General features: G+C 47.3%; 1 protein-coding gene across 2 annotated transcripts; it reads left to right on the top strand.

Moving 5' to 3' along the window:
- The first annotated feature begins 1,944 nt into the window (after window positions 1-1,944).
- On the top strand, window positions 1,945-10,483 carry Lyg1 (lysozyme G-like 1). 2 transcript variants are annotated; one of them, XM_013522708.1, is made up of 6 exons: window positions 1,945-2,027; window positions 3,074-3,148; window positions 5,605-5,709; window positions 6,484-6,668; window positions 9,428-9,560; window positions 10,226-10,483. In XM_013522708.1, the coding sequence occupies exons 2-6, from the start codon at window positions 3,106-3,108 to the stop codon at window positions 10,342-10,344; spliced, it is 585 nt and encodes a 194-aa protein (XP_013378162.1). In that variant the 5' UTR covers window positions 1,945-2,027; window positions 3,074-3,105; the 3' UTR covers window positions 10,345-10,483. The 2 variants fall into 2 exon arrangements, with proteins under 2 accessions (XP_013378162.1, XP_005400802.1); XM_005400745.1 differs by having other exon boundaries at window positions 1,955-2,027; window positions 3,082-3,148.
- The last annotated feature ends 667 nt before the right edge of the window (window positions 10,484-11,150 follow it).

Here is an 11,150-nt window from a genome sequence, read left to right as displayed (position 1 = left end):
CGAGGACATGGGATGCTCTCATTCAAGGGTAAGGTGAAGATCAAGAGCATCGTGGACAAGGAATGGGAGTTCTACAGTGAGAGAACCCCAAAGACCAAAGTCCCTTCTTTCTACTTTGCCCAGGAAACTGTTGAGCAGAGGAAGAAATGGTTCTTACCCCTTACAGATCTAAACAATGCCTGAGAATTACAAAGTGCCCGATGGACAGAAGATAGGTAGAAAATACATCCTGATCAAGGCCACCAGGAACTTGAAGTAGCCCTGAGGGGTGCTCTGATCACCAGTTTCTAGGGTAGCGTGTTGTTCTGGCCGTTAAAACCCCCCTTGCTGTTTGTTACTGACTTGCTCTTCCAGGTGACAGAGGAATGATGCCACCATAGATATTGTTCTTGGCATCGGGATGCCATATTTGGCTTGGCCTGGCACTGTCATAAATTTCAAGGGCAGGGAGCCACAGAGGTATTAACAAATTCACCCTAGGTGACCAGTGGACAATCCTCAAGCACACCCCATGGCGCCTCAACGCTCCGTTCCAAACAAAGAGTACTTTTGGGCACCTGTGTAGTTGGGTCGTGGAGTTTGGGTTGCTTCAACATGCTGTGTTTATGGATTTTGGGGTGGAACATTTCGTCCATCCATCCCTGATGTAGCTGGAAAAGATTAGATCTGGTCTCCTGGACAACCAGATCTGGTCTCCTGGACAACCAGAAATGACTGTGTTACTAAGTAACTGGCACATTTATTTACACAGACTCGGGCAGGTACCTGCTCGGCACAGATGTGAGTTCCGCGTTCGGAAAATGAGGTGGCTGTCCTGCTGCAACAGAAGCTAAGTCTTGAGTTTCCAAGGGGAAGCGTCTTTCTTTCCTCAGAAAGCACAGTACGAGTGAAATACCCTAGGCTTAGTGTTTGATCACAGCCAGTGCCTTTTTCTAAGGCTCCCTTCGTAAAACCAGGGAGACACATCCTTAAAGACAGATTCCATGAGACTGTGAGCTTTTTATGTGCCAAAGCAGCTTTCTCCATTGTTTTTCTCCTGGATGGACTGTCCTCTTGCGTTCAGTGCAGGGGGCTCAGGATGCTGAATAATTAATTCCTGTTGAGGGATTTAATCCTAGGGTTCTTGCAGACCCAGCTAAAAGTTCCTGTACCACGCTGGTGACTGACCATGACATTTTCTGCTCAACTAAGCAAAATCAACAGCCCATCCCAAAGTTGTAGGGGAGAGAGGCTAAAAGTGCAGCCTCATCTGTGGCCCTATGCCCCTTACTTTAAGAAGATGGAGCTCACTCGGGGTGCTGGTGCAGCTCTGTAGTCCCAGTGCTATGGGAGGTCGGGGCAAGAGGATGTGGATTTAGAGCCCTGCCTGGGCAACTGAGTGACTTAGTGAGATCCTGTCTCAAAATAAAAGAATAAAATTTCAAAGGGCTGGGGATGTAGCTCAGTGTGAAGACCCTGGATTTAATCACCAGTACCATAAAACTAAACAATAACAACAACTTCTACTACTACAGTGTCTGTAATCCCAGCACTCTGGGAGGCTGAGGGGGAAGGATGGCAAGTTAAAGCCCAGTCTGGGCAATTTAGTGACTTAGACCCAGAATACTATTAAAAAAAAAAAAAAAAAGGCTGAGGATATAGCTCAATGCAAAGGTCCTGGCTTCAACAACCATGGACCTTGCTGTCTGGAGACATCATGTCTTTCTGAGTGTATGGAAGAGACTGCCCATAAGAATAATATTAAACCAAAAGAGGGCTGGGGGTACAGCCCAGTGGTCGAGATCTTGTCAAGCAGGGACCTGGGTTTGGTCTCGAGCACCAGAGAAAAGAGGTGCAAAGTGCCAGGTTTCCACGAAGGCTCCTGCAGGTAATGATAGCAATAACTCAAAACGACAGGTTGCCAGGCTCCGCTGCTCAGGCGAGACAATCGGAAAAGCCCTGAGGTGGGAAAGGTTGGTGGAGGTGGACGCTGTGGGCCAGGGGCCCGGCTCCTCCAGCATGCCGGGTCAATTGTGAGCTGTTCTGGGGTATGTGTGTAACTCATGGGGGTGCTGGGGGAACCGGGGCTCCTTGTATTCATGCATGGTGTGGAGAGGAGCAGTGGGCTGAGACAGAGAGAAAGCGGGGCAGTGCGTGCTTGATGGTGTGTGGTTATCCGTTCTCTAGTCAAGCAAGTGCTTGATGAGCTCCTCTGGGGTCCCTGCCCCTGACCTGACTTCACACGCGATTGTCTTTCTGTCCTTCTGGGTTCTGGCTCAAGAGTTTTTACAAGCTGGGTTGGGTGGAGCACCAGGAAGCACTCTGGAAGGCTAAGGCAGAAGGACTGCAAGTTAGAGCCCCGCCTGGGCAATTCTGTGACTTAGACCCTGTGACACTATAAAAAGGGGCTGAGGATATAGCTCAGTGTGAAGTCCTGGGTTCAGTCCCCAGCACCGGGCAGGGTGGAGGTGAGCTACAGAGGGAGAACAGGGAACAGCGTTCAAGGTGACTGAGAGGCTCTGGAATTCCCAGCATGGAGCCGAGAGCAATGGGGAATGACTCCCAACTCCATCCTTCACCCAAAGTGAAGAATCAGCATCTGTCCCTAGACACCAAAGATAGTGTGGCCTTTCCTCCTCCCTAAAGGGCAAAGAACCCAAGTCAGGGAGACCACCCACACGAAACTCTCCTTTCCATAGTACGTTTGGATAATGAAGAGGCTCTTTGGGTAAGACACAGGCATCAGAAATTTGTTTTGCAGAGACTTGAGTCAGGGCACGGTATTTCTGGGTGTCCAGAGTGAAAATGTCTTGACTTCTTGCTGGTACCCAGTGTCTTGATGCTGTGTCTCATCCCTGTGGTTCGAGGAGAAATCTCCTTTTTAAGGCAGGATGGAGCACTCGTCCTACTTTTGCTGTGTGTGTGTGTGTGTGTGTGTGTGTGTGTGTGTGTGTGAGATGATTCTACTCCTTACGTTCCTACGTCTGACCCAGGAAATCTTGTTCCGTTCATTCCCCTCGCCCCAGAAACGTCACACATTGTAATGACAATGAGCGGTGATTTTACATCGTCAAGCTAATGTTCATTTTCAAAGCATTTCAGGAGCGGCAGAGCCAGATCTCCAGTATGTCTGTGTTGTGGCTGCTTCTGGGCCTCCTGGCCCTGGCTGGTGAGTGGGTTTTATTTTTTTCCAAACCACCTTGGAGGTGGGAAGGGGAAGTACCAGAACACAATAGGACGTTTATACTTAAAAGTGCCGTGGAAATATTTTTGTTCTAAAATGTCCAGTGAATCCTGGAGTTAGGAATAGTCACTGGCAAGCAGTCTTTCCCTGAAAACCTCATGAAAGTTTGGGTTTCCCCAGAATTCAGGGTGGGCTTTAAAACAGTGATGCTCAGGACCAGACTTGAAACATGCACCATCGGTAACTACTCGTTTCCCACTCTAAAAAGTATTGATTGAATTTATTTATAGACCATATATTCCATTGAAAGGTCGAGGTGGTTGCAACAATCAGATTAATATAATTCAAGTGAAAAACTAGTACAAAAGCTACCAAGATGGCACCAAGCTAATAACCTGCAGGCTGACCCAGCTGCTGCTATTGTGCTGGTGCTTTGGCCCTGATGTTCCTGACAGCTGGGACAAAAAGCAAAAGCGCCAGTTTTTTGATAAATACAGTGAGGAATCCTAGTTCCTCAGGAGGTACAAAGCTTTTCCTGTCTCTGAATTTTAAAATGCCTTACATTCATTCATTCCTTTATTGGCTCAGTCCCTCAATGAATATTTGTAAATTCCTACAAGGTGCTAAGCACTGAGAGTGGGAGGAAGTTTGACCCTCCTAGAATGTGGTCAGGGGGCGGTCCACAGGGCAGGCAGTAAAAAGTGACAACCAACTGCGCCTTCAAGGGCAGTGAGCAATCAGAAAGATACAGGTGCACTGGTGAAAAACATGAAATAGAAGACACTGGCTTGTTCAATTATTAATACACTCATAAAACACCAGGCCTTTTTATCTCCACATTCCTCATCCCAAGTTTAGGAGGCAGAAGCATTTACTCCAAATACTAGTATCTTCAGATGTCAACCCCACGAAGCCGTAAGAACATAGAACCTAGAAATGCATTTATGTAAACATATGGAACACACATGGTGCACGCACTAGAAAGATTTCCAAAGATAGGCAAATCGGTAAGATTTGATGAGGCAACCTGCTTTAGATAAAGAATAAGATGAAGGTATTCATTATGTATCACAAATATGTACTAATGGAAAAGAAAAAAAATACTTATTATTGAAAAAACTATAATTGGGGCTGGGGATTTAGCTCAGCGGCACAGCGCCTGCCTGGCAAGTGCAAGGTCATAAGTTCGATTCCTGGTACTGGAAAAAAAAAAAGAAAAAAGAAAAAAAGAACTATAATTTTAGAAAAGACCCTATCAAGAAGTTATCGGCTTACAGTGATGAGAAAGTTCTCACAGCGAGCAATTTCCTGCCCCATAAAAGTATCTTATTACTGGCTCATGTGCACTCCTCCTAGTGCTGATTGTAAATTTACAGTCATGAGTAAAGACACCAGATACCCAAATCCTCAGATGCTTAAGTCCCTTCTCTAAAATGGCGTAGCGCCTGCAGAGAACCTCCTCCGATCCTCCCCTACGCATTCAGTCACCTCTAGGTTACATTTCGTTCCTAATACAGTGCAAATGCTATGCCAGTGCTCGTTAAACTGAGCTGCTTAGTGAATAATGACAAGCACAGAGGTCTGCACATGCTCAGCACAGGCAATTTTTTTCCTCAAACATTCTTGATTTGCAATTGATCGACACCATAGGTGCAGAACCCACACATACAGAGGTTCCGCTGTCTATTGTCAGTACTCATTGACCCTCATTCTGGTGTGCAAAGAAAAAGCAGGCTTCTCTTACAGGGTCTTTGTGAAATCTCATAGGATCTAACACAATGCCTCCCTTTCAGGGATGACTCAATTCTGAGCAGAGAAAAATGCAAAGAAAGGCAGGGAAGAAGCAGGAGAGAGCCCCCCCCCACCCCCCATGTAGAGACCTGGCCCTGTGCCTCACATGTGCACCCCCTCTTTGCAACCTGAGGCCCTTACCTAGAACACACCAAGAGAAGGTGAAACCAACCCCAATATGGGCAGTGACCTTCCTCTGGGTCTCAGTTGAGACTCCCTGGGAGACTCAGCTTTTGTCTGTGTTTCTCCAGAACCAACACGAACATCACACCAGACCAAGGAGTCAGGAGTATTTGAGTATATGCTGAGGGAAGTAAGATGAAGATTAGGATGCAGGGAACCGACAATCTCTGATTTGTTCTAAGACCCATAACCCACAGCATCAGACAGCCCCCGAGCTTTGCAAAGAATGTAGCTGCCCCAGTAGATCCTCAGATCTGCAGGACAGAAGGCTAGCACTATCATAGCATTGTCTGTGGTCATTTCTTAGTTTACTGTTGGATCAGTTCCTAGAGTTTCAATTGCAGAGTCAAGTTCTTATTATTCATTGATCACAGTCGCCTTTATTAATGTCATTTCATTCATAGACAGAAAGGTGGTGAGGTCTATTCTAGTGCAGTGCCTAAGGCTAAAGCTTTCTCAACCTGCAGACTCATCTGAAAGCAGCAACTGGGGATGCTACGGGAACATCCAAACCCTGGACACCCCAGGAGCATCCTGCGGGATTGGAAGACGCCACGGCCTGACCTACTGTGGTAGTTACATCTCCCTGTCCCCTTGTGCTCTTTTGACATAGCCTCTGGGGTCCCACTTGTTCCCAAGCCAAGGAGTGGGGAGGACAATGCACATGGAGCCCAAAGACCTCATCAGAGTCCTGGCTCTGCTCCTTCATCCAAATCCCCCAGCTGCCCTGACCGCCTGTGAACGGTGGGGGTGACGGTCTTGATGGTGTTCCAGACTCTAAGCAGTGTCACGGAATGAGAGTGCTTCTTAAGCCGTAAGTGCTTAGAAAGTGAGGCCAGCCAGGTAAATTAGTGTCACTTTTCATTGTTCAGAGCATTCTTGTTAAACAAAGTCAAGCTCTTACTCAAGTTCCTACACAATTTCTTGGTGTCACTTAGGAGTGGAAAGATGGCGGACTGCAGGCAAAACCAGTGGGGGACTCCCAGGACTTCTTGAAGGGCTTAGGGGAATCGCTCCTCCATGCGTGTACCTGGCTGGTGGAGGGGTGGGCACTGCACGTCTTGCTGGGAACCCTTTCTGGGGTGCGTGGGAGGGGCCCAGTGGCGCCCGTGCCCGCAGAATTGCATCAGGAGAATTGCTGGTGGCAGCAGAGGACATCTGTCTCAGGAGATGCATGGGAGGGACACTGGCTCAAGCTCTCAAGAAGAGAATCTTAATCTCAGCTCAGGAAGCAGCATCAGGGATTTAGGACCAAACCCTGGGCTCCCAGACCTCTCTCTCCTTGGGGGCACCCCTTTCAGTGTAAGGCACCCGGAGCTGCATCCTTCCTCCTGCGTTTGCTTTAGGAGTCCGTGCTTCTGAAAGACTGGCTGAAATAGACCTGCCTTACCTGCTGCGATACCAGCCCATCGTGCGGACGGTCGGCCGGAAGTACTGCGTGGATCCTGCAGTGATCGCTGGGGTTCTGTCCAGGGAGTCTCTCCGGGGCAGTATTCCGATCAACGTGGGTGTTCCGATCAACATGGCGCAGGTATCTCCCCATCGGGCAGTGTCTCGTGTGGCCCTTCTGTGGCTGATGCAATGCTAAGGACATACCTGCGTGTTTTCTTGTTGTTGATGGCACAGTTCCATAAAACACACCACAGGTAGTGCTGCCTGGATTTGGGAGGTTCTCAGTTCTGCCTGAAAGATACCAGCAGCACCATTTCTCCTTGCTTAGAGCCACAATTTCTTTTTCTTTCTTTCTTTTTTTTTTTTTTTTGTCTTTTTGAGATAGGGTCTCCCCATGCAGTTCAGGCTGGCCTTGAACTCACTTTGTAGCCCAGGCTGATTTCGAACTTGCAACGATCTTCATGCCTCAGCCTCCTGAGTTCTGGCATTACAGGCATGCACCACCATGCCCGGCCACAATTTCTTCTCAATTAAATGATGCTGTAGTTTTAGGATACCACCCAGGGCACCCTATTCTGGAGTTCCAACAAGGCAGTGGCCAGGAGAAAGATTAGAGATGGTGTCCGTGCTAAGTTCTTTCCTAGCTGTGGGGCCTTGAATAGGTAATTTAACTTCATCGTGCTTCCGTTTCCTGAACTATAAAATGTCATTTTTTTCATTGCTACGGATCAAACCCAGAGCCTTGCACATGCTGGGCAAGAGCTCGACCCCTGAACTCTGGCCTTAGTCCTACAATGCCATCCTTTTAGATTATAATGAAGGTTGAGTGAAATCATATACAAAAGTGCCTGGTAGACTCGCAACAAATTCTAAGTTCATTATCCCTTGTCTTCTTTCCATGGAACTCTCAGCTCTGAAGGTTGAGTTCTACTTTTGCACTAACTCTGCCTGGCATACTTGTTGGGAAGAGACTTCCAGGAAACTGGTCAGACTCCACTGTCTGATTAACTCTCCGCTGGGGTCAGTGACGGCAAAGTTGAGTGAGGCTCAGTTCTTTCTACTGTATCTCAGGCCACTGTTGTTGAGAAGCCTGTATTACAGTCATTTCTTAAGATTTTAGGAACATTTATCGTGCAGTGATCCTTAAACTGGCTTTGCACGAGTGATTCCTTGTATGAAACTGTAAAGTTCTTTCAAATGACTTTTCTCTTCGATTTGGGGGCCCACCATCCATCCTTGTCAAGTGAGGAAATGAACTCACAAGGGGCCAGTCGCTGCTGTTAAAATCACCCAGGAAAACGCACAACAGGGACAAAAGACATCTTGTGAGGTCAGGGCTGGCATCGTTACTACTGCCCCCTGCTGGCTCCTTTGTAACATCCGGCTCTCGGGGCAAAAGATGAGTACAGCTGTGTTGAAGATGAAGCAAGAATCCCCTCAATTGACACATTTCTCCTAAAAACGTGAACCCAGTGTGAGAGTGGAAACCAGAGGGGTGTAGGAAGGGTGAGAAGTGCTGCTGGACACCCCGATAACCTGGAAGGAGAATTTCCAGGACAGACGGCCTGTTTTTGGCCCGCTGGGCAGTTCTGCATCGCAGCACTGAGGGGCATTGCAATGGAACCCGCACAAACTCGGCCGCCTTCGGTCTCCATAGGGCCTCCTGCCCTCACCCTGAGGCAGCAAGGAAATGACTGCTCATCCCCTCCCTTAGCCCAAACCCTGTCGCTTTACTTTTTTCTCTTGTTTTGTAGGGACATTTTAACATGAGATCTCTTTACAGATCTTACTTAAAATACCATCCCGTACATAACACAGTAGCACTAATTACATGTACAATGTTTTTATTTTTTATTATTTTATCTTTTTTTGGGACAGGGTCTCTCTATGCAGTTCAGGCTAGTCTTGAACTCACTTTGTGGCCCAGGCTGGTCTTTTTTTTTTTGGTACCAGGAATCAAGCTCAGGACCTTGTGCTTGCCTGACAGGCACTTATGCCACTGAGCTATCTCCCTGGCCCCCCAGGCTGGCCTTGAACTCACAACGATCCTTGATCCTCCTGCCTCAGGCTCCCGAGTGCTGGGATTACAGCAGTGCGCCACCATGCCCGGCTCTACATGTACAATGTTGCACATCAGATTTCTAGAACATTTTTACTGCAAAGCTGAAATTTTGCACATGTTGGCTAGCACCGTTCCATCTCCCTTTCCCCTGGCCTAGGCTAGAACACCATTCTCTTCTTTGTGTCTGTGTGTTTCACTATTTTAGACCCTGACTATGAAGGAAATCATGTGGTATTTGGTTTTTGTCTTCCTGTGACTGGCTTATCTCACTTGGTATGATGTCCTCTGGGGTTATCTATATATTGTCCCTGTTACAGATGGCCTTTCTTTTGGAGACTGAGCAGTCCTTCAGGGTATGTCTATGCCGCATTTTCTCTGTTCATTCATCTCAGGAAGACTTTATTGCTGCCAACACTTGGCTACCATGCATAGCTCTGCAGTGAACACAGGAGTGCTAATGTTTCTCTGAGATCCTGATTTCAATTATTTTGGATAAACACCCAGAGATGGGGTTGCTAGATCACATGCACTTCTTTTTTTTTTTTTAATCACATGCACTTCTAATTTTAATTTTCTGAGGACCCTCCATACTGCTTCCCGGGGTGGCTGTGTCACTTTTCACGCCCATCAACAGCGCCCAAGGGTTCCAGTTCCCCCACATCCTCCCCGACACTTGTTTTTTATGTCTCTGGCAGTGGCTTTGCTCTTTAATCCCCGGCAAGCTCAAAGGTGAAATGAGAAACACAGAAAGAAGAGGAAAGAAAGACACTGAGCACACCACATGGTGTCACTCTCCCCCGGCTCACCTATTTTTGCCTCTGCCTCTTGGCCTCTAGGACACAAACGCTTTTGCTCCCACATCCTGGATCAGCGAGTCCCAGGTTTCCCAGATGACCAAGGTTCTGACTAGTCGAATCAAAGAAATCCAGAGGACATTTCCAACCTGGACCCCCACCCAGTACCTGAGAGGTACGTATAACCCCTTGGTCAGTTGTTTCACAGGGTGGAATTCAAACAGACAAATTGAATACCTTGCTCCACATTTACTCAAACCACAATTTCCTCCTGCTAGGTAGTCAAGAAAGAGAATCTGCGGTGGTTTTTTGTTTGTTTGCTTGTTTGTTTTTTGCTGAGTGTCCTGAAGCAACATGGCTGGGATTAACCTATCCCATGTGTCGGATGTAGATTCCGTTTCTGTCCAGGGATGACAGGTCCCGAGAACGAGGTACCCGTGGATGAAGAGAAAAGTAAGAGAAACAAGAAAAACAAGAGAGGCGTAATTCTGGGATCAGGGGCGTACAGCCTCTCGGACTGCAGCCCCGATTAGCAATCTCAGTCACCTTTTATTGAGCGAGAACCAAGGGCGTAGCTAGTACAAATGGGCAGACACCAAACGTTTTAGCAAGGATAATACAGCTAATTAAAGGATTATCCTTCTCCACATGCAATCCAACACACATCTGTAATCCCAGCACTTGGGAGGCTGAGACAGGAGGATCGTAAACTCAAGGCCAGTCCGGGCTGTACAGTGAAGCCTTATCTTAAGAAACCCTAACAAACAATAAACAAATCATTATGTGTCCTCCGTGCTTCTCTAACAAAAGAATGTCCTTCTCTACACCCATGCATTTCAGGAGGACTCTGTGCCTATGGCGGGGGCGCTGGCTTTGTCAGAAGCAACGAGGACTTGAGCTGTGACTTCTGCAATGATGTTCTTGCGCGTGCCAAATACTTCAAGAGACACGGCTTCTAGTACCTTGGGTGAAACCCAAGTTCATTATCACGCAGAGGCCGCAACTGTTACACGGAAAATCTAGCCAATTGGGCCTGCCATTGAAATCTCAGGTTGACCAGACAAGGTCATCCGCATAACTATGAATCACATTAAAGGAAGAACGGCTATCTGCATTTTGTGGTCTGGTGTGTGTGTGTGTATGGATTATGTTCTGTATCTCTTTCATGGAATTCCCAAAGTGTGATTTCTAATCTGGATTTCTGTGAAATGAATCCTATTCCTCTGTAATTGCCAGATTTAGCATCACTTTTATTCCACTGAATGGGTACAAAAACTGTCAGTCAGAACTGCTGATAGCAATTCAGCTACACAGACTTACTTAGTTACAAAGCCAGTTAGGGATAGTGCCATAATGCAAACGTAGATGTCTTCTGTTCTAAAGCTCATCTTTTAAAGCTTTTATTTTGCCAAGGTGGTACAGGTATCTGCTTGGGTGGCTGCGTGCACACGTGCTTGGGTACACCTGTAGAGGGGTGTCAGGTGGACTGTCCTGGTTTGCCTGTATCCAGACAAGACTACAACCATTTAAAGATCTTGGTTGGGTTTCTTTTCCATTCTAGAATCTGGTTACTCTTGAAACTCTCGAGACAGGAATCTTTGAGATAAGAGTTTATTGAGTAGTTACAGATGCTCCCAGGCAAGGACCAGGTCCTGGGACGAGTTCCGGCACCCCCACATGAAGGCTGAGAGGAGGTGGGAAAACACTGGGCCGACCATGGCCAGGAGCGTTCCTTGTTTTGTTTCTTAGTGCACGTTAGTAATAC

This window comes from Chinchilla lanigera, unplaced genomic scaffold (genome assembly GCF_000276665.1).
Source record: "Chinchilla lanigera isolate Chin_1 unplaced genomic scaffold, ChiLan1.0 scaffold00069, whole genome shotgun sequence".
NCBI lineage: Eukaryota > Metazoa > Chordata > Mammalia > Rodentia > Chinchillidae > Chinchilla > Chinchilla lanigera.
Note: the sequence above shows the minus strand (reverse complement) of the source record. Positions and strands in the feature narration are given on the sequence as shown.